Below are 27570 nucleotides of genomic sequence, written 5' to 3' on the forward strand. Positions count from 1 at the left end.
TAAATCACATTGGTAAGCAATCTGGTGTTGTCCAAAGCCTCCACATGAGAAAGACATTCCTACGAGACAGGAAATCCCAAGGACTTAAAGATCACTTCCCAAGAGCTGGGGATAAAGACCAGACCTCTCTTTGAGCAAGCTTAATTCTTCACTGAACAGTGTATTTTGTAGAAATAAGAATATTCTCTTACATATTCCCAGTGCAACTGTAAGACTTTTATCCAATCTTTCATTTATGCTCTGATTTTATCAGTAGAGCCAGTTACATTCCCAAAAGCACATTTTTCTTTCTCCAGAGTGAGGCCTAGTCTTGTGTCTAGTCTGACTGTCACATCTCTTCAGCCTCCTTTAATTTGGAGCATTTCCACAGCAATTTCTTTGTCTTTTGTGACAGCAACATTTTGGAAGAATACTATTATTCCTCCCTTGCCCGTGCCCCCCATTTTTCATACAGCATTCCTAATACTTCCTTATAATTTGGTTCAATGATCCATTCTGGCTGGAACTTGACATTGGCAGTCCTTTTGGGAACATCCCAGGTAGAGGCACAGCATCTGTCCCTCATTGGTGTGTGCTGATTTTGATCCCCCAGTCCAGATGTCCAGTTTCTCCACTATAAAATTACCTCTTTGTTTCTCTTGCAATCATAGGGCAACACTTTTAAGACCACACAAATATTTCCCTGTAGATTTAACATCCAGTGTTGATCCTTGCCTTTGCTGGTCTTTACGAGGGTCCTTACAAAATGATTTTCTGACTTATTACCTCCTTCGTAGTTGGCAGTCAGCTCTTGGCCTTCTACAGTAACCAGGAGCCCCACGTGCCTTAATTACTTATTTATGTATTTGTCGAGACTTGTGAATTCTTTTTGTAAAAAATGGTTTATAATATTACTGTAATTACTTCGGTGCTGAAATTTTTCCAAATTTGGCCTTTTGTGATATGCCCCCACCATATTTTTGAGCACTTCCTTTACTTTATGGCATAGATGCTGCTCTGTGTTAATCTTTTGTTTCATAACCCCAGCTCTGGAGTCATCTGTTTCTTGGAGAGTGATTTTTAACAACAGGATCTGAATGCTGGGTACTGTCACTGCTACTGCGGTGGCTTTGTTTCTTGGTCTCGGGGGGTAGACCTAGAAGGTAGACGTGTGCATGTGCATATTTCATGTGCTTATGCGTCTACACGCATGAGTAGATGTTCCATTTCATGAAACATAAGGGAGATGTTAAGTAAAATTATCCTGAAATACCAGTTCTCGCCTGTGAGATGCGCAAAAATTCAAATACTCAACACTGGAGTTTTGTGGGGGAATTTGCGGGGAATATAAATATAAATATATAATATTTATATAAATATAATAAATTTATATAAAAATAAATATGAATATAAATAAAATCTCATGCATAAGAAGTAGGAAAGCAAAATGAAACAGCCCTGAAGGAGGGGAATTTGATAATTATCCAGCAACGTTCCTAGCAATTCACTTCTAGGAATTTTCCCCAAAGATAACAAAATGCAAAAGAGCGTTAATAGTATACTGCAATTCGTGTAAGAAAGAAGGGAAATAAGGAAACCTCCGTCTATCTGCTTGTCTTTATAAGAAGAAATCCAAGAAGGATTAATTAGAGATTCATGAAGCCAGTCTCATATAGTGAGTAGGAGGTAAGAGTGTGGAAGATATGTGTCACACACCTTTGGGTGTGCCTTTCTGACTGGTTTGGATTTTTGAGAATCCATTAGTTCAATGCATTATACAAATTAAATAAGAAACAAGTAAGAGGGGTAACTGGGTGATGGGCATTAAGGCAGGCACTTGTTGTAATGAGCGCTGGGTGTTATTATTTTTTTTTAAAGATTTTATTTATTTATTTGACAGAGATCACAAGTAGGCAGAGAGGCATTCAGAGAGAGGAGGAAGCAGGCTCCCCGCCGAGCAGAGAGCCCGATGCAGGGCTCGATCCCAGGACCCTGGGATCATGACCTGAGCCAAAAGCAGAGGCTTTAACCCACTGAGCCACCCAGGCGCCCTGAGCGCTGGGTGTTAAATGCAGCTGATGAATCATTGCACTCTACCCCTGAAACAAACACTACACTCTATGTTAACTAACTAGAATTTAAATATAATCTTGAAAGACAAAAAATAAGAATGCAAAAGTATGATCATCTAAAACTAAAAGAACAATGAAACAAATGAAATTAATTAGATTTGAAACTGGTACCCTAACCACACTGAAGAGAGCGAAGAAAGAAAGAACTTAGGGACGTAGCTAAGGAGCACAGCACATGACTGTGTCCCCTTAGTGTTAGGTGCAGTGGGAGGGGGATGGGAAAACAAACTGCAGTCCTGAAGAATTTCTCGTGGATTTGCTTATTGCAGTGAGATGGAAGAAGCCATTCTGAAACTACTTTTTTTTTTTTTAAGATTTTATTTATTTATTTGACAGAGGGAGACACATGAGAGAGGGAGCACTAGCAGGGGAACAGCAGGGGGAGAGGGAGAAGCAGGCTTCCCACCAAGCAGGGAGCCCAATATGGGGCTCCATCCCAGAACCCTGGGATCATGACCTGAGCCAAAGGCAGCTGCTTAATGACTGAGCCACCGAGGCGCCCCCTAAAACTATTTTATTTTATTTATTTTAATTTTTTTTAAGATTTTATTTGTGTATTTGCCAGACAGAGATCACAAGTAGGTAGAGAGGGAGGCAGAGAGAGAGAGAGAGGAGGAAGCAGGCTCCTTGCTGAGAGAGATCCCCATGCGGGGCTTGATCCCAGGACCCTGGGATCATGACCCGAGCTGAAGGCAGAGGCTTTAACCCACTGAGCCACCCAGGCACCCTCCCCTAAAACTATTTTAGATGTATTACAGGTGTCACAGCAATTTACTGGAGAAAATACAGTGTTTTCAACAGAGGGTGATGAAACATTTAGACTTCTGCATGCATCTGTACCCATGCCTTGCATCTCACTAAGAAATTGACTCAAAGTGGGTAAAAGACCTAATGGAAACTGTAAAAGTATGAAACTTCTAGAAAGAAACACAGGAGAAAATCTTGACCTTGGGTTAGGCAAACAGTTCGTAGACACCAAAAGCATGATTCAGAAACAAACAAACAAAAGATCAGTTGGACTTCATCAAAACTTTAAACTTCTGCTCTCCTTGCCTTTCTTCAGGGAACCAGCCCTTCAAGCCAGACCTTATATTCCAGCTGGAGAGAGAAGAAAAGCTCTTGATGATAGAGACAGAAACCCAAAGAGATGGATATTTAGGTAAGAACCGTCCTGCAGTAACACAGCAGCTAGAGATTCTCTCCTTAGACATGAATCAGAACATGTCAGGCCCTAAGCTGTCTATGCCCTCAGCCACGTCTGGCTTTCCGTATTTGTCTATAGGTGTTTACTTCTGCTCATTCATTCTGTTCTGCTCTGCCTCACTGCTGCCCATCAGACCATCATAATTATGCTTCTGCTTCGGGTTACTCGACTTGCTTTTCTCTTTGCCTTGAGTGAATGAATTGGTTAACAGATGCAAGGCCCTAACTGTCCTCAGTCCTCCGTGGGACAGCTGGCAGGCATAGAATAAATCAGCACAATCAAAGGATATTCTAGAATGCTGTTTGTTTTCTGATGAAGGCCTATCCTAATTCTAATGGTGTAGGTGTGCTTGAGTATAGATAGGTAGCCGTTGGGGCGCCTGGGTGGTTCAGTGGGTTCAAGCCTCTGCCTTCAGCTCAGGTCATGATCTCAGGGTCCTGGGATCGAGCCCCATATCGGGCTCTCTGCTCTGCGGGGAGCCTGCCTCCTCTCTCTCTGCCTGCCTCACTGCCTACTTGTGATCTCTGTCAAATAAATAAAATTTTTAAGAAAAAAATTAGGTAGCCATTATCCTTAAAAGATTAAGAAAAGCCAGTCAACTAGAGTCAATATCAAAAGTGATCTGTGCCAGCGTCATAACTGGTCCTTCCCAGGTAGCAATTTCAACTGAGACCCTCTTGCATTGACTTCCTTGTTCAAATGCCCAGTTCTTTATCTTTCCATTCTGCCCTCTCTTTTCATCCTCTTACCCTCTAACACTTGAAGAGTCTCTTGACCCAGCTGCAGTTTTCTTAAAATTCTTACTCAGTTTCTTTAAACTTAAAAAAATATATATATAATACCTACCTATATCTCCGGTCCCCAACCCCCTCCTCTTGAAACGACCAGTCTGTTCTCTGAGTCTGTAAACTTGGTATCTTCTTATGGTATTTTAATCTACACATAAGAGAGATCATACAGTGTTTATCTTTGTCTGACTTGTTTCACTTGGTATAATACCCTTGAGGTCCATCCATGTTGTTGCAAATGGCAAGATTATATTCCTGTGGGGGCACCTGGGTGGCTCAGTGGGTTAAAGCCTCTGCCTTCGGCTCAGGGTCCTGGGATGGAGACCTGCATCGGCCTCTCTGCTTAGCTGGGAGCCTGCTTTCCACCCTCTCTCTGCCTGGCTCTCTACCTACTTGTGATCTCTGTGTCAAATAAATAAATAAAATCTTTAAAAGGGGGGGGGGCACCTGGGTGGCTCAGTGGGTTAAAGCCTCTGCCTTCGGCTCAGGTCATGGTCTCAGGGTCCTGGGATCAAGCCCCACGTGGGGCTCTCTGCTCAGCAGGGATCCTGCTTCCCCCTCCTCCCCTTCTCTGCCTGCTTCTCTGCCTACTTGTGATCTCTCTCTGTCAAATAAATAAATAAAATCTTTAAAAAAAAAAAAAAGATTACATTCTTGTGGCTGAGTAATATTACACTATATATATATATATACCTATATCTATATTTATCTGTCTATATCTATATACACCTATCTATCAATATCTATAGGTAGATATAGGTATATATATGTATGTATATATATACACACATATATGTATATATACATACATACCTATATATGTATGCGTGCATATATATGTATATATACACACCAGTGTGTGTATGTAATATGTTTGTGTGTTGTGTGTGTGTGTGTGTATACACACCACAATTTCTTTTTTTTTTAAGATTTTATTCATTTATTTGACAAAGATCACAAGTAGGCAGAGAGGCAGGCAGAAAGAGATAGAGGGAAGCAGGCTCCCTGCTGAGCAGAGAGCCCGATACGGGACTCGACCCCAGGACCCTGATATCATGACCTGAGCTGAAGGTGGAGGGTTAACCAACTGAGCCACCCAGGCACCCCCCACACCACAATTTCTTTATCCATTCATCTATTGATTGACACTTCAGTTGTTTCCCTATCTTGGCTACTGTACATAATGCTGCCATCAACACAGGAATGTATATATCTTATTGAATTAACATTTTCATCTTCTTCAGATAAGTACCCAGCAGTGGAATTACTAGATTTTTTTTTTTTCCCCACCCCTCCCACTCTCCGGAATTACTAGATCATATGGTAGTTCTCTTTTTAATTTTTTGAGGAACCCATTTTCTGTAGTGGTTGCACAAATTTCCATTCCCACCAACAGTGCATGAGGCTTCCCTTTACTCTGCATCCTGGCCAACACTTTCTCTCTTTCACCTTTTTGATGCTGGCCATTGTAACAGGTGTGAGGTGGTATTTCACTGTGGCTTCGATATGCATTTCCCTGATGATGAGTGACGGTTGACTATCTTTTCTTGTCTATTGGCCATCTGTGTCTTTTTTGAAAAATATCTATTCAGATCTTCCGCGCATTTTCTATGTGGTCTGTTTGGGGATTTTTTTTGCTATTGAGTTGTAGCCATTATTCATGTATTTTGTATATTAGCCTTTCAGCTATGTGATTTACAGTTATTTTTTTCCATTCAGTAGGTTGCCTTTTTATTTTTTTGATGGTTTACTTTGCTCTGCAGAAGCTTTTTGGTTTGTTGTGGTCCCACCTTTTATTTTTTTGTTGCTTTTCCTTTTGGTGTCAGATAAAATAATCACCAAGACTGAGGTCAAGGAGCTTACTGCCTGTGTTTTCTTCTAGGAGTTTCATGGTTTTAGTTTCTTATGTTCAAGTCTTTAATCCATTTTGAGTTCATTTTTGTGTATGGTGTAAGTAAGTGGTCCAGTTTCATTCTTTTGCATGTGGCTGTCCAGTTTTCCCAACACTATTTGTTGGGGAGATTTCTTTTCCCCACTGCATATTCTTGCTCCTTTTGTTGTAAATTAACTGACCATATAAGTGCAGGTTTATTTCTGGGCTCTATTCTGTTCCATTGATCTTTGTACCATTGATCTTCCATTGTGCCTTTTTTATATGAATACCATACTATTTATTATCTTTTTACTTATTTAAATTTAATTAGCTAACATATAGTATGTCATTAGTTGCAGAGGTGGTGTTCAGTAATTCATCAGTTGTGTATATAACATAGTGCTCATCACTATTTTAATTACCATTGTGTTGTAATACTGTTTGAAATAAGGGAGTATGATACCTCTAACTTTGTTCTCTCTCAAGATTGCTTTGGCTATTTGGGATCTTTTGTCATACAAATTTTTGGGGTTGTTTGTTCTATTTCTGCAGAAAATACCATTGGATTTTGATAGGGATTATACTGGATTTGTAATTGCTCTGGGTAGCATGGATATTTTAACAATATTAATTGTTCCAGTCCATGAGCGTGAATATATTTCCATTTATTTGTGTCTTCTTCAATTTCTTTCATTAATTTTGTGTCTTGTAATTTTTCCAACCTATAGGTTTTTCACTTCCATGGTTAAATTTATTCCTAGATATTTTATTCTTTGTGATGCAGTTGTAAATGGGATTGTTTTCTTAATTTATCCAATAGTTTATTATTAGCTTAAAGAAATGCCCAGATTTTTTTTTTTTCTTCAAATCTTCGTTCTCTTGAGGATCTAGGGTATAACTTTCAGCTGGAGGCCATTGTAAACAGAAAAAAAGAAGCTGAACTCTCAAGGTTCACATATCCTGAGGGAGAGAAAAAATCTATTTCTTTCTTTCTTTCTTTCTTTCTTTTTAATTTATTTATTTGACAGACAGAGATCACAAGTAGGCAGAGAGGCAGGCAGAGAGAGAGAGGAGGAAGCAGGCTCCCCACTTGAACAGAGAACCCGATGCGGGGCTCGATCCCAGGACCCTGGGATCATGACCCGAGCCAAAGGCAGAGGCTTTAACCCACTGAGGCACCCAGGCGCCCCTGAGAAAGAATCTATTTCAAGTGCTAATTTGTTCCTTATATTTTGAAACTTTAGCCCGTGTAGGCATGAAACTAAAAGGTACAAACCTACTCATTGATATTTTTCCACATTTCCACATTTGAACTTTGCATTTGAGCCTTGCTATTATTTCATTGTGAAGTTTATACTTTCCTCAAATATCTAGACCAGTGGTTTTCGTACTTTTCCAGTCACGTCCCCTGCTATGTAATATAACCCTGTATAGACAGATGTATGTTTACGTATATATCTGCACATCTGAAACAAGTATTTCATGCAGTGATATCTGGACATGCAGTGTACCGCGGATATCTTCTGGGTTTTTTTAAGTTACATGCATCACCTACTAAATCGATTTTAAGCCTCACAAATGGTTTCTCACCACTAGTGTTCTCACGCTGTTCTAGGTCATACGTTCCAAATATATCTGGCAATATCTCGTAATCTGCTTTCCAAAGTACGGCCTTCCTTGCCAGTCACTAAATCATGTCTCATATTTGGAAAGTGATAAGCAAAATAATTTTACTTACAGTAAAACAAGTGATTGGGTGTATATACAGTCAACTTATCAAGCCACATAAGTAAACAGAATCTGTTTTGTGGAACTGCCAGGTTAATTCCGTCTGAGGTACAGCCATCAGCCTCTTAGAGCCACCTGCAGCCCTCGCTTCCATGAGGTGTCACAGTCCCCAGGGGCTCTGAGTGATGGCCCTTTACCAGCCCTGTACCTTAACAGTGCCTGTGGCTGCTGATGAAAAATGAAACTCCCAGAGCAGGGATGGAAAGCGAAGTTTCGGTCCATAGGGCCAGACAGACATCATGGCTCCACAAACCAAGGGCTTTGGTTTTCTTTTTCTTTTTCTTCTATAGCAAGTTGTTTCTGTTTTTCATTTGCATTATGAGAGAGTGTCATCTCCCATAATATCCAAACCATCCACTTCATTAACCATGAGATCCTTAATTTTAGTAACCTCCATCTTTCTTTCTTTCTTTCTTTCTTTTTAAGATTTTATTTATTTGAGGGAGAGAGAGAGTGAGCAAGAGAGAGCAGGAGCAGGGGGAGGGGCAGAGCAGGGATCTCCACGAGGCTCCATCCCAGGACCCTGGGATCATGACCTGAGCGGAAGGCAGAGGCTTAACCGACCGAGCCCCCCCAGGAATCCCCTCATCTTTAAGTAAGAAGGTGCTCCCTACAAATTATCGTGCTCTTCTTCCTCTTGGTAATTGGCTGGCTACAGCTAGATCTGAATCCACTAAACTTTTCAGAAAAGTATTTGGCAATTTTAATTTTCTCTGTGGGAAGTGACTGGAAAGCAGCAACTCTATACATCAGTGAGCATAGTATCTGGCAAGAGGCCCCCCCAAGTCCACAGAGAGGCAGTGCTCCCCCTCAACCAGGGGTACATTTCATGTCCTTGTGGCTCGGTTTTATTTCTCAAGAGATGCTAAATATATCTCAGTCCTTCCCAGTTTATAATCCTTCCTACTGTCCAGGCCCCTAGAAAGTCTGAGGATGGAATGATAGACTCCAAAGCACATGTCAAGGATGTCAGATATACCAGCAGGAGTGTTGTGTGAGATTTTTGTATCTGTCAACTACTGCAGAGAAACCTCCACATTCACATTACCAGGAGCAACTTGGGCATGACTGCATGTGTGCACGTGTGTTACACACACACACACCCCAAAGTGGCACAGCTCTTCTGGTTCTAATGATTCTTCTGCTGAGGGACCCTGAAGCCAGTACCAGCATTTGAACACCTTGAAGAAACCCAGAAACTTCCCCTTCAATGAAGATCAAAGTATTTTCAGAACACACATTAGGCTCTTTCAGTATTGAAGCTTTCTTGGCTTCATGGCACTAATCTGTTTATTTATTTATTTATTTATTTATATTATGTTCAGTTAGCCAACATACAGTGCTTCATTAGTTTTTGATGTGGTTCAGTGATTCATTAGTTGCATAGAACACACAGTGCTTGTCACATCACATGCCCTCCTTAACACCCATCACCCGGTTACCCAATACCCCCACCTTCTGCAACCCTCAGTTTGTTTCCTGGAGTCCAGAGTCTCTCATAGTTTGTCTCCCTCTCTTATTTCTTACCCCCTCCTCCCGCCTTATATTTTAATGCTGTGAGGAGCACCTGAGTGGCTCAGTTGGTTAAGTGTCTGCCTTCAGCTCAGGTCATGATCCTCGGGTCCTTGGATCGAGCCCAGTGTCTGGCTCTGTGCTCAGTGGGGAGTCTGCTTCTCCCTCTCCCTCTGCTATTCCACCTGGTCTCTCTCTCTCTCTCTAATTAATTAATTAATTAAATTTAAAAATAAAAATAAAGTGCCATGAGTCCACTGGTGGGCCAGATTTCTTCAGCATTATCTTTAAATAATCTCTCACAGATATTTTCTTGCACTCTGATCTCCTTCTCTGTCCCAACCTGATTGTCACTCCCTATAGTGAAAAAGAACAGCTGAGAAGTTGGTGTTTTTCTTACAGACAGTCCCTAAGAATTCCTCATCTTTTTTTTTAAATTTTTTCAATTTATTTATTTTCAGAAAAACAGTATTCATTATTTTTTCACCACACCCAGTGCTCCATGCAATCTGTGCCCTCTATAATACCCACCACCTGGTACCCCAACCTCCCACCCCGCCGCCACTTCAAACCCCTTAGATTGTTTTTCAGAGTCCATAGTCTCTCAAGAATTCCTCATCTTTAATTCTCTTTCTTTAGATTATTATTGTCTGGCACTGAACAAAGAAACTCCCCATTCCTATCAGTGGGTCTCAGCTGTTCTCAGCTGTTTCCTTCAGTAATTTTAATTCCCTTCTTGCTTACTAGGATATCAAACATCACTGTGTTAATAATTACAACCATAGTTTAACTTTATATGTTAACCATAATTTAAACCTCAAGGACTTTTTTTGTTAATATTTTATTTATTTATTTGAGAGCGAGTGCACATGAGAGGGTGAGAGGCAGTGAGGAAGGGGAGAAGCAGATTCCCCACTGAGCACAGAGCCCGATGCAGGGATCAGTCCTAGCATCCTGAGATCATGATCTGAGCCAAAGTCAGATGCTTAACTGACTGAGCCACCCAGACGCCCCTAAACCTCAAGTTCTAACACAACCTTTCATAAATATTTAGGGACATCTTACAGGTGCCAAACTGATGTTTATTTGGAGTTAAAATTCCCTGCCAAAATTTACTTTTTTTTTTGTTTTAAGATTTTATTTATTTGACAGAGATCACAAGTAGGCGAGAGGCAGGCAGAGAGAGAGGAGGAAGCAGGCTCCCTGCTGAGCTGAGAGCCCAATGTGGGGCTCAATCCCAGGACCCTGGGATCATAACCCGAGCTGAAGGCAGAGGCTTTAACCCACTGAGCCACCTAGGTGCCCCTAAGATTTACTTTTTAATAGAAAACTTAACACATTTGCCTTAACTAACTTCAGACATAAGGAAGATACGGAGAAAATGTCATGTTGCTAATAAAATATACAAATCTGGTTTTTAAATTATATATATGTTTAGTCTGTTTTTCTTATAACTTTTTTGTTCATTAATAGTGGTTCTGATATCAAATCTTAGGCTGTGGTAGCCCTGCGAATTTTATGCTCTCATATAAAGGGGGTTTTCTACATTTTGCCCTCTGCTCCCACTCTACATAACCTGTTTTTGTTTCCATATATTATATGTTTCCCCCTGCAGACTGAATTAAAACTGATTCTAAAATTATAGCCTTGTGGCATGGAATTGGAGCCATTTTATATTAGAACAGAAGAAAGATCTGGGGTGCCTGAGTGGCTCAGTGGGTTAAAGCCTCTGCCTTCGGTTCAGGTCATGACCTCAGGGTCCTGGGATCGAGCCCTGCATCGGGCTCTCTGCTCAGCAGGGATCCTGCTTTCCCCTTTCTCTCTGCCTACTTGTGATCTCTCTCTCTCTCTCTCTCTCTCTCTGTCAAATAAATAAATAAAATATTTTTTTAAAAAGGAGAAAGATCTAAAATCTACCATCTAATCTCCTACCTTAGAAAACTAAAAAGAGAAGAGCAAATTAAATCCAAAGTCAGCAGAAGAAAAGAAATAATAAGAATTAGAGAAAAAAATCAAATTGAAAACAGGAAACCAATAGAGGAAAAAAAAAGAAAACAAAGGCTGGTTCTTTGAAAAATTAAAATCAGTAAGCATCTAGCCAGGCCAACTAAGAAGAGAGAAGATACAAATTACTAATCCCAAACGTGGAAGAGGAGACATCACCCAGGTTCTATGGACATTAAAAGGATAATAAAGGAATACTGTAGGCAAACTCTAAGCCCACAGATTTGATAAACAAGATGCAATGGACCAATTCCATGAAGAGCCTAATTTGCCAAAACTTAACATGAAAAGAAATCGACAATCTGATAAGGAAACTGAATCGATAACTAATAACCTGCCAAAACAGAAAGATCAAGCTCATTCAATGGTGAGGAAAAGCAGTGGAGACCCAAGAAATCCTCCAAAGGCTAAATATATTCTCCCAGAGCTAAGTCTCAGATGTGGTGAAGGGAGTGGCGAGCTGTGCAAGTGTTTATCCGTATCCTCTACTGCCCAATAAGTGCCTTCCTTTCTCTTGCTGTCTAAAAGGTCCGTAAGACTCTGGGAAACAAACTGAGGGTTGTAAATAAATGTCTGTAAATAAATAAATAAAATCTTAAAAAAAAAAAAAGAGGAGAGAAAAAGAAAATATAAATTGAGATTTTTTTTCTCTTAATTCATTAGCTCTAACTAGCTAACTATTAAATTTAAAGGAATATAAATATAAATATAAATTGAGATTTTTTTTTCTCTTAATTCATTAGCTCTCACTAACTAGCTAACTATTAAATTTAAAGGAATTGTTTGGGGACGCCTGGGTGGCTCGTTGGTTGGGCAGCTGCCTTCGGCTCAGGTCATGATCCCATCGTCCTGGGATCGAGTCCCACATCGGGCTCCTTGCTCGGCAGGGAGCCTGCTTCTCCCTCTGTCTTTGCCTGCCACTCTGTCTGCCTGTGCTCGCTCTTTCTCCCTCTCTCTCTCTGACAAATAAAATCTTTAAAAAAAAAATCTTAAAAAAAAATAAAGGAATTGTTTGGTATTTACAACATGTATAACATTTGTTGTTTGGTATTTACAACATGTATAACATTTGTTGTTGAATTGGTTCATAGAAGATGCTGGAATGATGGACTTTCTCCATCTCTAAAGCAAGATCACTAAGGAGGTGAAATAAATTCTCAGCTTTCCTCCTTGAGATGAGGTCTTTTAGTGCTCTTTTGCAGTGTGTATTTTCTCCATCAGAAAAGTTCATTTATGAATTTGACTTAACACAGTTTCTCATCGGCACCCGGCCTTTGATACTAAGATAGAACTTAAACGTTGAGAGAAGAGGAGGAAATGACAAGGTGTTCTGGTATGCACCCCTGGCTGAAGGAAGTTCAGGTTACTGTCGTTAAATGCATAATTTTTCCATAGAGCCTGAAACCAAGTGAAATAACCTTTTTTCCCCTTCCTGTATTACTTTAACATTAGAAAGCCACTCATCAAAAGGAAACTTTAATCTCTTAAATATTTGAGAGGGGTCATGTCATAAATGATGTACAGTTCTCTATTGAAAGAGCTTTTTTTAAAAATTATTTTTTATTATGTTAGCCACCATACAGTACATCATTAGTTTTTGGTGTAGTGTTCCAAGAATCATTGTTTACGTCTAACACCCCCCCCCAAAAAACTGGTTATAGCAAGCTGCCATCATGTCCTTAAGCCACCATGTCAGTCCCAAAAGATATATTAAACTGTATCGTTATGGATGCATACTGAGTGCTTCTGATGATACCGAGCAAAACTAAGCATCATGATGAACTCTAGCTAGATGCCAAGCTTCTCATACATAAGCTATTTACTTTATCTGCCTCCTGTAGTATGTCCCTTCACTTCATCTTTTTTTTAATGTATTTTATTTTATTTATTTATTTATTTAAATTTTTTTTAAAGATTTTATTTATTTATTTGACAGAGATCACAAGCAGAGAGGCAGGCAGAGAGAGAGGGGGAAGCAGGCTCCCTGCTGAGCAAAGGGCTCGATCCCAGGACTCTGGGATCACGACCTGGGCCGAAGGCAGAGGCTTTAACCCACTGAGCCACCCAGGTGCCCCACTCGCATTGTTTCTTAAGTACAAAGAGGAGCACGTGTGGATGTGCCATCAAGTTTTACCCTGCAGTCTTTGCAGTGCCTCCAATTCTAATGCCACCCTGGCATCAGTGTGGCATTTTCTTTTTTCTTTTTTTTTTTTAAGTTGGGGATAATGAGGTGTTACCTGTAGATATTATACAAGAAAAAATACACTATTTTAAGTTATTCTAAAAATTAAAAAAACTCAATCCACAAGATTCCTGTGACCTTGGCTTTTCTCATCAGCAGGTGATCCCCTAATGGTAGCCCTGCCTCTTAGACAGCTTTTCAACTTTATGGCAGAATTACCGTCACCAGTTTCTTTCCCATGAACAACAACATGTATCCATGCCCTTATAGTTCTGAGAGTGAGAATGAGTCACTGTGGGATCTATTCGCCATATGCTTATTGAGTAACTCCTGTTTGCTGGAATCAAAGAGTTCATCCTGGTAGATAATATGTTGTAGTGTGGACAGACAGACAAACACAGGTAGAAAAGGAAGAATGATTATGTTTAAGGATAGTATTCATGTATGAAAAGAATCCTTTTTTACTGCTTTCTTTTCTGGATGCTGTAGAGAGTTAATGGGCTGCCAAGTATTAGAAAAAGTATGTGTTGGGGCATCTAGGTGGCTCAGTCGGTTAAGTGCCTACCTTCAGCTCAGGTCATGATCCCGGGGTCCTGAGATCGAGTCCTGCGTTGGGCTCCCTGCTCAGCGCGGAGCTTGCTTCTCCCCTCTGCCTGCTGCTCCCTCTGCTTGTTCGACCCCCACCCCTTTCTCTCTGTCAAATAAATAAGTAAAATCTTTTAAAGAAAAGAACTGGAGGGGATTCTGTTAAGTGAAGTAAGCCAAGCAGAGAAAGACAATTATCATAGGGTTTCACTCATATGTGGAACATAAGCAGTAGCATGGAGGACCATAGGGGAAGGGAGGGAAATCCAAAGGGGGCGAAGTCAGAGAGGGAGATGAACCATCAGAGACTATGGACTCCGAGAAACAATCTGGGGGTTTCAGAGGGGAAGACGGTGGAGGGAGTAGTAACAGGGTGATGGGTATTGAGGAGTGCACGTGTCGTGATGAGCACTGGGTATTATACTTAACTAATGAATCATTGAACACTGCATCAAAAACTAATTACAGGGCGCCTGGGTGACTCCTGAGTGATCTCAGTCCCGCATCAGACTCTCTGCTCAGCAGGGGGCCTGCTTCTCTCTCTCTCTCCACCTGCCTCTCTGCCTACTTGTGATCTCTGTCTGTCAAATAAATAAATAAAATATTTAAAATAATTTAAATTTTTATAATTTAAATAATTAAAAATAATTTAAATTTTAAATAATTTAAATTTAAAATATTTAAATAAATACAATATTTTTTTAAAAAAACTAATTACATACTATACAGTGGCTAACTGAACATAATTTAAAAAATAATAATAAAACCAAGCCTGTAACAAGAAGAAAAAAATAAAAGCTTCAAGTTGTTCTTTTCCAAAATGGGAACTAAAAGATTGTTTCACTTTATATTCCTCTTAAATATCTGGGGTTTATGACATGTTTTTTTCAGTATCAACTCTTTTATGTCACTCTTCAATAAATGAATATTCTAGATAAAAGTACATTATTATGTCAGCCCTGCTGCATCCATTTTCTGCAGGAAGGATACTTCTTACCAGGATATTAGGATTTGCTGTCTGCTTATAAGCAGAGTGTTAATAACTAAGTGACTGACCATCTCCACCAAAATGTGCCTGTCTTCAAGTCTTTTGGTGCTTCAAAATCCCTAAACATTAAAGTATTTTTCCAGGGGTGCCTGGGTGGCTGAGTGGGTTAAAGCCTCTGATTTAAGCTCAGGTCATTATCCCAGGATCCTGGGATCGAGCCCCACATCAGGCTCTCTGCTCAGCAGGAAGCCTGCTTCCTCCTCTCTCTGCCTCTCTGCCTACTTGTGATCTCTCTCTCTGTATCAAATAAATAAATAAAATCTTTAAAAAAAAAAAAAAGTATTTTTCCAGGAAAAGGTCAGTGTTCATTGAGTTTTGGTTTTTGGTGATTTGCCTCAAAGGACACCCGAAGGTGTGAGGGAACTTGGCTGTGCTCCCTCCCTCTACCTCCATTTTTTTTTTTTCTGTCTTTGGAGTTGAATTCTATCACAGGGTTTCACATTATGATCTATACAATGTCCTTTGCTAGTTGTGAAATATCTTTTTTAAAATTTAATTTTGTGTTTTTAGTGTTCCAAGATTCATTGTTTATGTACCACTCCCAGCGCTCCATGCAATACGTGCCCTCCTTAATACCCACCACCAGGCTCACCTAACACCCAACCCCGCTCCCTTCTAAAACCCTCCAAAGATACAAATGCAGTGAAGAGCCATATGTACCCTAATGTTCATAGCAAAAATGGCCACAATCACCAAACCGTGGAAAGAGCCAACCAAGACGCCTTTCAACAGACAAGTGGATAAATATAATATGGTTCTAAAAAAAAAAAATGATAATAGTTCATATATACCATACCATTTTTTCTGAAGAGTTGAAAATGATATAGTGATATAGCATAAAGTGACTTAGAAGAGTAGTTTATTCTCATGATGATAAACAGTTTATTAGAGAGTCCATATGATACCTCTGTGTTTACCTTTGCACAGCATTTAACACTATCTCCTAACACAAACTAAAACATTGCCATACCCACATGCCAGAGAAAAAAAGCAGAAGTTATTATCAGTACAAAAACCATTTGTCTGCTTGAATCCTATTCTTTCCAATTTGAGAAGACCGCCTTCTAGTTTGTCTGTGGGATCTCCAGGCAACTCATGATAAACCCATGATAATACTTACATGGTTTTTTTTTTTCTTTTAAAAATATGGAACGCTTCACGAATTTGCGTGTCATCCTTGTGCAGGGGCCATGCTAATCTTCTCTGTATTGTTCCAATTTTTAGTATATGTGCTGCCGAAGCGAGCACTACTTACATGGTTTTAATAGGGCTACCATGTTTGATGTTTCTAGGCTGTGTTGCAAAGCCCTGATTTTGAGGCATACAGATAGCCTGAATTATGTGGGTCCTACTTATATTCCTGAATATAACCAAAGAAGAGCTACTTTCTAAGTACTCTTAGAAGTAGTAACATGAGGGGCGCCTGGGTGGCTCAGTGGGTTAAAGCCTCTGCCTTCGGCTCAGGTCATGGTCCCAGGGTCCTGGGATCGAGCCCCACATCGGGCTCTCTGCTCAGCAGGAAGCCTGCTTCCTCCTCTCTCTGCCTGCCTCTCTGCTTCCTTGGGATCTCTGTCTGTCAAATAAATAAATAAAATATTAAAAAAAAAAAAAGAAGTAGTAACATGAGGGGTGCCTGGGTGGCTCAGTGGGTTAAGCCTCTGCCTTTGGCTCAGGTCATAATCTCAGGGTCCTGGGATTGAGCTCCGCATTGGGCTCTCTGCTCAGCAGGGAGCCTGCTTCTCCCTCTCTTTCTCTGCCTGCCTTTCTATCTACTTGTGATCTCTGTCTCTGTCAAATAAACAAATAAAATCTTTTTTTAAAAAAAAGTAACATGAATTTTTCCATAGTCCATTAAAGTTTCATGTCATGACCTAAGTGCAAAATCTTGAAAATCTCTGGATAAAAAATTCACTTGTGCACATGTCTAAATTCTCTTTATTATTATAGGAGCCAAGAGTCAACACAATATGGAGAGTAATCAAGAAGTGGGATTACACTACATTCCTCCCAAAGAGGTTTCTTCCCGGCAGACCTGGCAACAGGGTGCAGACAGGTTAACCAGGTGTGTAGATTCCATGAAAATTTTTCAAGGGAATATTTCTCAGTTGCAAAAACAAGGCAATGTCCCCTGCAAGCTTTGGGCAGGAGTGCCAGTTCATATTTCTGAAGACGAGAACTGTATATTGACTCATATAGAGGATGTTTCCAATTGCCTAGAAAGTCAAGAATTTCCATCTTGGAGATCCCAGCATTCCTGGAGGAAAATGTATCTGACAGAGTCACATAATTATCAGTGTAGATGTCAGCAAATTTTGATGAAAAATAATTTCTGTAAGTGTGACAGCACCAGTTGGGTATCACATCACAATGACAATGTGGAAGTGCACCGAACAGAAAAAAACTACAGCTGCCATAATTGTGGAGGGAACATCATGAAGGTTTCATTGCTTAATCAAGACTTAATTCAAACAGGGCAAAAGCCCTATTCCTGTAATGAGTACAGAAAAGCCTTCAGTGATGATTCCAGCTTGGAAGTTTATCAGCAGTTACACTTAGAAGGGAAGACACATTCTTACCGTCCGTGTAGAAAGGGTTGCAGTTACAGTTCAGCTCTTTGTATTAATCAAAGTGTTCATAGAGGAGATGGTTGTATTTTTGAGAGTTCACACCTGCAGTCCCATCAGAGAGAACATAGAGAACATACAGAGGAGAAGTCATGTAAATGTGGATATGGTGAGAACTTCAGTCAGTGCCCCTCTCTCAACACTTGTGAACTTCTTCACACGGGGGAGACTTCCTGTAGATGCAATATTTATGAGAAAGACTTCAGTCATAGCTTAGACCTTAACAGTATTTTTAGGGTCTGTACTGTGGAGAAACCCCATGAATATGAAGAGAATGGGGATGTCTTTCATCAGAGTTCTTGTCTTCAAGTTCACCAGAAAACCCACACCGAAGAGAAACTATACACAGATGTGGAATATGAGAAGGGTTTTATTTGTAGCTCAAATCTTAACATTCAGCGTCCTTATAATTCCGAGGACTGTGGTAATGGCTTCAGTCTGGCCTCCCATTTTCAGGACCTTCAGATAGTCCACACAAGGGAAAAGCCATATAAACATTATGCATGTGGTAACAGCTTCAACCAAAATTCATATCTTCAAGGTCATCAGAAAATTCACACTGGAGAGAAAGCTTATAAGGATTGTGGGAATGGCTTCAGTTGGAATTCAAAACTTAAAGATCGTCAGAGAGCCCACGCTGGAGAGAAGCCATACAAATGCAATGCCTGTGGTAAAGGCTTCAGTCATAGGTCAGTTCTTAATGTTCATCAGAGAGTCCACACAGGAGAGAAACCTTATAAATGTGAGGAGTGTGACAAGGGATTCAGTCGGAGTTCATACCTTCAAGCCCATCAGAGAGTCCACACTGGAGAAAAACCATACAAATGTGAAGAGTGTGGGAAGGGCTTCAGTCGCAATTCATACCTTCAAGGCCATCAGAGAGTTCACACTGGAGAGAAACCATACAAGTGTGAAGAGTGTGGGAAGGGCTTCAGTCGGAGCTCACACCTTCAAGGCCATCAGAGAGTCCACACTGGAGAAAAACCATTCAAATGTGAGGAGTGTGGGAAGGGATTCAGTTGGAGCTTTAATCTTCAAATTCATCAGAGAGTCCACACTGGAGAGAAACCCTATAAATGTGGAGAATGTGGTAAGGGCTTCAGTAAAGCCTCAACTCTTCTGGCCCATCAGAGAGTCCACACAGGAGAGAAGCCATACCAGTGTGATGAGTGTGGTAAGAGCTTCAGTCAGAGGTCATACCTTCAAAGCCATCAGAGTGTCCACACTGGAGAGAGACCATATATATGTGAGGTATGTGGGAAGGGCTTCAGTCAGAGAGCTTATCTTCAAGGTCATCAGAGAGTCCACACTAGAGTGAAACCATACAAATGTGAGATGTGTGGGAAGGGCTTTAGTCAGAGTTCACGCCTTGAAGCACATCGGAGGGTCCATACAGGAGGGAAACCATACAAATGTGAGGTATGCACAAAGGGCTTCAGTGAGAGTTCACGCCTTCAAGCACATCAGAGGGTCCACACAGAAGGGAGGCCCTATAAATGTGAACAGTGTGGTAAGGGTTTCAGTGGGTTTTCAAGTCTTCAAGCTCATCACAGAGTCCACACTGGGGAAAAACCATACAAATGTGAGGTGTGTGGAAAGGGCTTCAGTCAGAGATCAAATCTTCAGGCTCATCAGAGAGTCCACACAGGAGAGAAACCATACAAATGTGATGCATGTGGTAAGGGTTTCCGTTGGAGCTCAGGTCTCCTTATTCATCAGAGAGTCCATAGTGGTGATAAATTCTATAAAAGTGAAGAGTATGGTAAGGATTATCCATCAGAGAATCCGTACAGAAATGAAGTTCTATAAAACAGTTCTGTTTGTTCTGAAACCCTCAACTAGGAACTGAAATTTTCCAATCGCTACAGCTATTATAGTAGAAAAAATTTCTTTAATGAAAATGTAATGTTTCTGCCCAACCTCGACATTCACAATAGTCCGACCACACAGCAGAGACATCTAACTGGAGAGTTACCATAAAGGAATTTTGTCACAACTTTAACAGGCATTGTGCGTGACTTTAACTATCGTTGCACTAGGGCTTTTGAAAGATAAGAGTAACAAAAGTACAATGACGAGTGTGCCTAAACCCATGTCCTATCTAATACAAGCTTAGTGAGGGAAGAGGCTTCATTCATTACTGAGTTTACAAAACCATGACATTGTGTAACTCATTGTAGGTGCTCAGTACTTTTTGCCTAATGACTAAAAATGTATAAAAGTATCCTATTTAAAAATTTTATTAAGTTCATTCCCCCCCACCCCCCCCACACAAAAAGACATTTAAAAATGCTTGGAGGAGGAATCCTGCAAGTAACCTTGATATAAGCACTTCAAATGTGAAAACATTCCTTGAAATACTGGATATCAAGCAATATTGCAGTCTGAAATTACGTGAACTTGGCTGTAACCCTGCAGGGATTGGCTCCCATCCTTTGTCCTGTCTTAAACAGGGGGAGCTGAATTCTTACCATGTGGTCTCTTTCTATACAGTATATCATCAGTTTAAGTTTAGCACTGTGTGTGTGTGTGTGTGTACACATGTATGTGCACTTTAAATGACAGTATAAACTGAAAAACAGTGTTTTTTGTTACACTGCATTTTACATAATTGACTTTTTACTCCTGCCCTGTGTGTTAAGGTAGAGTTTTACTGTAAGATTTGAAAAGTGTCAGAAATGGTTACTAATGAAAAATACTTTTTTAATAAATGTCAAAATTATAATACTTTGGTTCTTTAGTCTCCATGTTGACATCAAAGTTCTTTTAATCTGACTGATTTCTAAGAGTTACAGTCTTTGTCCAATTCAAACCTCCTTAGTTAGAATCTGTGATGCTTTTGGAGGGCTTTAATTTTATCAAGTTCTCCATCCCTGTCCTCCCACTCACACAAAGAAAGGAAAAATCTTGAATTTTTCTGAACATCTTATGAAATGTATTGGTTATTAAGATAAGATTGCCTTTTACTTGCTAGTCTCTATCTTCCAAAAACAATGCATTCTATTGGTGGGTTTGAAAACAACACAAGTTTGTTAGAGCAGAGTCATACTATATATGTACACGTATATATATAGTGTATGTACACCATATATAGGATATATAGTATTTCCAGGTGGGTATGCACATTTTACATACATACATATATATCTATGGAAATACTATGTATATATATGTAAAATGTGCATACCCACCTGGAAACATAGAATAATAATTTATGATAAAGCAATTTTAATAGAAAAAATTGTAGAATGTGGGTAATTTTTTAAACTGGAAATAAGTAAGGGTTTGAATAAATTTCTCTAAATTCCTATCAAATGGAGTGACAAAGTAAGGCATCAATCAAAAATGACAAAGAATCATGCATATTGTGCAGTGAAAATGTGATTGTACCTTCATAATATCCAGTTATTTAAGTCTGTATACCTATGTGTTCAAACACATGCCTCATAGATGTTGTATGAAAGATTACTCATCATCATATATACAATGGTTTTCTCTGACAAGCAAAATTTTGGCTTTGTCTTTTCTTTTTTGTACTGCATTTATAGCTTTTTTCAACTAACATTTACCAACTTTACTGAATTAATGAACTGCTGAGATATTATTCCCAATGGTTAAGAACGCAAATGTGATTACTCTATTTCAGTAGGTGGCATTATGGTCAAAACTAAAGAATAAAAATCCCTGAAGTTAATTTTCAAAATTCCCTGGGTTTGGGGAGAAACGGATAAATTGGGTGTCAGCACCTTTCTCTTTCTGTGAAATTTCTTTAGGTCTCAATTTAGCCTAGAATGCCCTAGTACAATTCAGTAGTGTTATAAATTGGTGCATTATAATTTTTCTTTTTCTTTTTAAGATTTTATTTATTTATTTGACAGAGAGAGATCACAAGCAGGCAGGGAGGCAGGCAGAGGGAGAGGGGGAAGCAGGCTCCCTGCTGAGCAGAGAGCCCGATTCGGGGCTCAATTCCAGGACCCTGAGATCATGAGAGCTGAAGGCAGAAGCTTAACCCACTAAGCCACCAGGTGCCCCTGCATTATAATCTTTCAATCACATTTCCCTCATTGGATGAACAAGGTGACCAAAGTACTCACTTAACCTGGCTTCCAAGGGGCTAGTTCAAGTTGCACTATATCATCAGAAATCAGGGTTTCTAATGCATTTCTTTGCTGTCATCACTTACAAAGGGAGATCATGAGAGCTCATGGTGATTTTATCATTTAGGGTGATTTTAGTTTTAAGTAGTGAAAAATGTAACACAGGACACCTGGGTGGCTCAGTCATAAAGCATCTGCCTTTGGCTCAGGTCATGATCCCAGGTTCCTGGGATTGAGCCCCAACACTGGGCTCCCTGCTCTGCAGGAAGCCCGCTTCTCCCTCTCCCACTCTTCCTGCTTGTGTTCTCTCTCTTGCTCTGTCTCTTTGTCAAAGAAATAAATAAAAAAAATTTTTTTAAATGTAACATAGAGTTGCCTAAACCAAACATATTTCTCAGCTCATATAAATGAAAAGATACTGGCAGGGTAAGACTTGGGTCTGGGTCAGCCAAGGAAGCTTCGTTTTTGCTTTTCTTTAATTCTCTCACTCCTGTCCTTTGGTGTGAATTCTTGTCTTTAGATTGGTCAGAAGATGCTCACAGCTGAGGGAAGAGCACTTCTGTCTCATTTTGGGGGTTATGTAGTCCTGGCTCCCCCAAATACATAAAATCTGTCCTCTCCAATCTCCACTCAAAACTGAAACTAAGCCAGGACAATAAAGAACATCTCTCTTTCGCATAAACAGGATGACTTGCTCTTAGCGTTAAGCAATAGCAGGCAACATTGGGAAAATGGCAAGAACATAGAGAATCCTGTGGCAAAGATAGGCACAGGTACACAGGGATGGCCAAAAGCTGAGGGTGAAGAAGGAACATTGAGAAAAATCCTCCAGCACTCCAGCCCCTGCCCTAAACACCAGGTAACAGAAAAAATGTGAAGTGGTGTACTGAAGATAACTATTGCAACAGCAGAATCTAATTCCAACTTTGTTCCTTACCAGATTGGTTCATCCTAACATCCTAGCAGAATAGCAGTGCCCAGTTGAAGACAAATATAGTACTTACTTGGGGCGCCTGGGTGGCTCAGTTGGTTAAGCCGCTGCCTTTGGCTCAGGTCATGATCTCGGGGTCCTGGGATCGAGTCCCGCATCAGGCTCTCTGCTCAGCAAGGAGCCTGCTCCACCCCCCCTCTCTGCCTGCCTCTCCATCTACTGTCAAATAAATAAATAAAACCTTAAAAAAAAAAAAATATATATATATATATATATATATATATATATATATATATATAGTACTTACTTGAGTCTCCACTGTTCCATACATGCTATTTGGCATGCAATCAAAAAAAATTACAAAATGAAAAGAACAAATAATCCTCTGCCAAGCAGCAATAGACTGATTAATAAACCACACATTGAGATGAGCATATTTTGGAAATATCAGAATTTTATGTGTTGAGTGCTTCTTTGAGAAGGACAGACAATGTACATGAACAGATGGGGGGATTTCAGTAGAAATTAATGAAGAATCAAATAGGAAATGCTGGAAAAGAAAATGTATCACAAAGGATGCTTTTGAAGGACTCATGAGTAGGCTCAAAACAAAGCTGAGAAAAGTGTCAGAACTTGAGTATAGATCAATTGAAATCATCCAAACTAAAACAAAAAGTGTGAAGAACAAAGAATAAAGTATCAAAGAACCATGGGAAAACTTCTTTATGGTCCCATAAATGTGATGGAAATCTAGGAAGAGATGAGAGAAAAAAATATTTGCATAGATAATAGAGAATTTCCCCCCAAAATAAAACAAGACCTCTGCCAAGTCCAAGAACCTCTGAGTACCCAAGCAGGATTTAAAAACAAAAAACAAGAAAGGAAACTTGATCTATTATTGCTACATAGCTAAAAATAAACAAGGCAAAGGAAATATTGATGGCAGAGAAAAAGGACACATTACATACAAAGAACAGAGATGAGAAAAAAAGCCGACTTCTCACCAAAAACCATTCAAGCCAGAGTCAGTGGAGTGGTATCTTTAACATTCTGAAACAAAATAGTGCTAATCAAAAATTCCTAGCCCGATGAAAATGTTTCTCAAAGAAGTATGCAAAAATAAATATTTTCAGATAAATAAAAGCCAATAGAATTCACTACCAGCAGATCAGTACTTTAAGAAATATTAAAGGAATTTCGGGGCACCTGGGTGGCTCAGTGGGTTAAGCTGCTGCCTTCAGCTCAGGTCATGATCTCAGGGTCCTGGGATCAAGTCCCGCATCGGGCTCTCTGCTCGGCAGGGAGCCTGCTTCCTCCTCTCTCTCTCTCTGCCTGCCTCTCTGCCTACTTGTGATCTCTGTCAAATAAATAAATAAAAATCTTTTAAAAAAAGAAATATTAAAGGAATTTCTACAGAATATTATACCAGAAGTAAATTCGGATCAAAAGAGAGAAGAAAAGAAAAGTGAAAGAGAAGGAAATGGAAAGAGAAAGAGATAGAAATTGAGACAGAATGAATAAACGAACTTTGAAAATGCTTAAAATCAAGGCAAATATAAAATAGTTTTTCTTATTTTTAACCACTTGAAAATATTCATTAAAGCAAAAGTGTGAGCTGTTTTGTGAGTTTATAGCATATACAAGAAGAAAAATGTGACAATACCATAAGGCAGAGCAGAGAGTAATTGGAAGCTTGCTGTTCTACACTACATGAATCCACATAATATTAGAAGGTAGACTGTGAAAAATTATAGGTGCATATTATAAACCCCAGAGCAACCATTAAAAATCTTAAACTGGTATATAATAAGCCAGAAGTAGAGAAAAAAATGGAATTATTAAAAAAAAAAAACTCTATCCAAAAGCAGGAAAATTGAACAAATAACACATGGTGGAAATAGTAAACATTAGCATGATGTTTAAATCATGTGATATCAATAATTACATTAAATGTAAATGTTCCAAACACACCACTTAAAACAGATCATCAGATTGGATAAAAAAGCAAAACCTAAGATATACTTTATATTTTTTGTAAGAGAAAGTTTTTAATATAAAGAGGTAAGTAGGCTAAAAGACTAAGGATGAAAAAAGGTATGCCATGCTAAAACAAATCAAAAGAAAACTGGACTGTCTATATTCATACCAACAAAGAGTTAATACAAGGAATATTAGCAAGTAACATACAATTCTAAATGTGTATGTACCTAACAAGTGTTTCAAGATTCATGAAGCAAGAACTGATAGAAACCCACAAGTATATTTGGAAAACTAAATAGTTCCCTTAGTAATTGACAAAACAAGAAGACAGAAAATCTGTAAGGATATCGAAGACTTGAACAACGTTACCAATCAGCTTGACTTATTTGCCATTTAGAGAACATGTCATCCAATAGTGGTTGAATACACATTACTTTCAAGTGATTTGGAACATTTGCCAATATAAATCGTATTCTGGACCATAAAGCAAACCAGACCAAACTTAAAAGTAAAATCATGCAAAGTATGTTCTCTATTCCAAATGGAATTAAATTGTATCAAGCAAGTGATACCTGTTACCAACCACCAGGAGCAGCAGTTCTAGAATGTCAACCCAGTGCATGGCTTCCAGATGTCAAGGTCCCTGAAAATATTGGGAACAAACTTCATATTAGAAACATCTTTATGCTGATAAAATTAACAATTTCAACAAAATGTATGAATTCCTTGAAAGACACATATTATCAAAGCATACACAAGAAGTGAGCCTGGATAGTCCTATATCTCCTAAATAAGTTGAATGTATAGATAAAAACCATCTAGCATTTTAGCTAGGTGTTGTATGCAACTGATGAATCACTAAATTCTACCTCTAAAACTAATAACTTGCTAAAGTAATTTATTAGTTCTACTAGCTTTTTTGTTTAAAACTTTAAAAAAGAAAAAAACCCATCTAGCGAAGAAAACCTAGGGGCAAATGGCTTTACTGGCAAATTCTAGCCAAATACATCAGAAAAAAAATGATTTTAATTCTAATCAAAATCTTAAAAAAATTATAGACACGATGCCTGTCATTTTATGAAGCAGCATTACCCTGATAACAAAATCCAACAGTGACATAAAAGCAGAAAAGTACTAATATTCTTCAATACAATAGATGTGGAAATTCCCAACAAAATATCATTTAGCAGTTTCTACAAAGGATAATTCATCACAAGTGGTATAGATTCTGAAATTGCAGATTATTTCAATATACAGAAGTCAAACTGTCTAATTCAGTTAGAAGGAGAAGAAGGTTTTGACAAAATTGAACATTAATTCATGACTTAAAAAAAAAAAACCCAAAACCTAGGAATTAAAGGGAAACTTCCTCAAGCTGATAAAGGCCATTGGCAAAAATATTGATAACATCATTTTTAATGGTGAAAGATTGAATTCTTTTTTAAAGTTTTCATTTTAATTCTGGTTAGTTAATATAAATAAAATACAAACCACTAGATGGAAAAAAAAAAAAAAAGATTGGATCCTTTTAAACCTGAAGTTTGCAAACAAGGCAAGCACTTATACTCTCACCACCCCATGTCACCATCATATGGGAGGTAGTAGCCAACACACTAAGGTGAGAAAAAAAAAGATAGGAAAGGAAGAAATAAAACTCTAATTGCAGAAGCCAAGATTATGCAGAAAAGTTCAAGGAATTAACGAAAGAACTAACAAATTAGTTCAGCAAAGTCACTGGATAAAAAACTAATATACAGAAATCACTATACTTGTTCTGAAGTATTAGAAATTGAAATCAGAAAAGAAAAAAGCAGTACCATTTACAATAGCACCAAATATATAATTGGGGGGTGGTGAGCAGGGGACATGAGTGTGTGTGCTCCCTATGCTGCATATTACAAAGTACTGATGAAAAAATTAAAAGATCATTCAAACAAATAGATATGAGTTTCTCATAGAATGGAAGACTCAATTTTGTTAAGCAATTTATCCTAAATTGACCTATAAGTGCAACAAGTCCCACTCACTATTCCAGCAGGAGTTTTTGCAGAAATTGACAAGCTATTTCTAAAATCTGCAAGAAGCAAAGAAATAAAAATGAACTAAAAAATAAAAAAGCAAAACAATATTGGAAGATTCACACTATCTGATCTCAAGACTTAATATCAAGATAGTGTGATATTGGTGAAAGGATAGACACATAAAACAGTAGAACATAAGAGCGTCCAGAAATAGACCCAAATATATGTGCTCAGTTGACTTTTGACAACTGTGCCAAAGCAATTTAATGGGAGAAATAATCTTTCAGCAAAGTATTCAGGAATAATTAAGCATCCATGTGCAAAAGAATGACTCTCAACCTATACATCATACCATATGAAAAAAATAACTCAAAGTGGGTCTTAGACCTAAATGTAAATCCTAAACAGTAAAAAGTGGAAAATGTGGGATAGCTTTCTTTATCACCTTGAGTTAGTCACGGAGTTCTTGGTATGATCCATATAAGAAAATTGATCAGCTGTACTTCATCAAAATTTAAAACTTATGCTTTTCAAAAGACACTGTTACCCCAAAGATACAGATGTAGTGAAAAGAAGGGCCATCTGTACTCCAGTGTTCATAGCAGCAATGGCCGCAATCGCCAAACTCTGGAAAGAGCCAAGATGCCTTTCAACAGATGAATGGATAAAGAAGACATGGTTCATATATACAATGGAATATTATGTATCCATCAGAAAGGATGACTACCCAACTTTTGCATCAACATGGACGGAACTGGAGGAGATTGTGCTGAGTATAATAAGTCAAGCAGAGAAAGTCAATTATCATATGGTTTCACTTAC

General features: G+C 38.9%; 1 protein-coding gene and 1 non-coding gene across 6 annotated transcripts in view; one reads left to right on the top strand and one right to left on the bottom strand.

Moving 5' to 3' along the window:
* ZNF112 (zinc finger protein 112) overlaps positions 1-20446 on the top strand; it is a 40823-nt gene extending 20377 nt beyond the window's left edge. For all 5 annotated transcript variants that reach the window (XM_045077188.1, XM_013063871.2, XM_045077190.1 and 2 more), the window contains 2 exons: positions 3175-3270; positions 17043-20446. In XM_045077188.1, coding sequence (XP_044933123.1) covers positions 3175-3270; positions 17043-19528 — 2582 coding nt within the window. In that variant the 3' untranslated portion in view covers positions 19529-20446. The remainder of the gene's footprint in view (positions 1-3174; positions 3271-17042) is intronic.
* Positions 16236-16343, bottom strand: LOC123391288. Its single transcript, XR_006605912.1, has one exon. It is a non-coding gene; the product is annotated as a U6 spliceosomal RNA (small nuclear RNA).
* Positions 20447-27570: the final 7124 nt, after the last annotated feature.

This window comes from Mustela putorius, unplaced genomic scaffold (assembly GCF_011764305.1).
Source record: "Mustela putorius furo isolate JIRA1106 unplaced genomic scaffold, ASM1176430v1.1 tig00000196_pilon_pilon_pilon, whole genome shotgun sequence".
In the NCBI taxonomy this organism is placed as follows: Eukaryota; Metazoa; Chordata; class Mammalia; order Carnivora; family Mustelidae; genus Mustela; species Mustela putorius.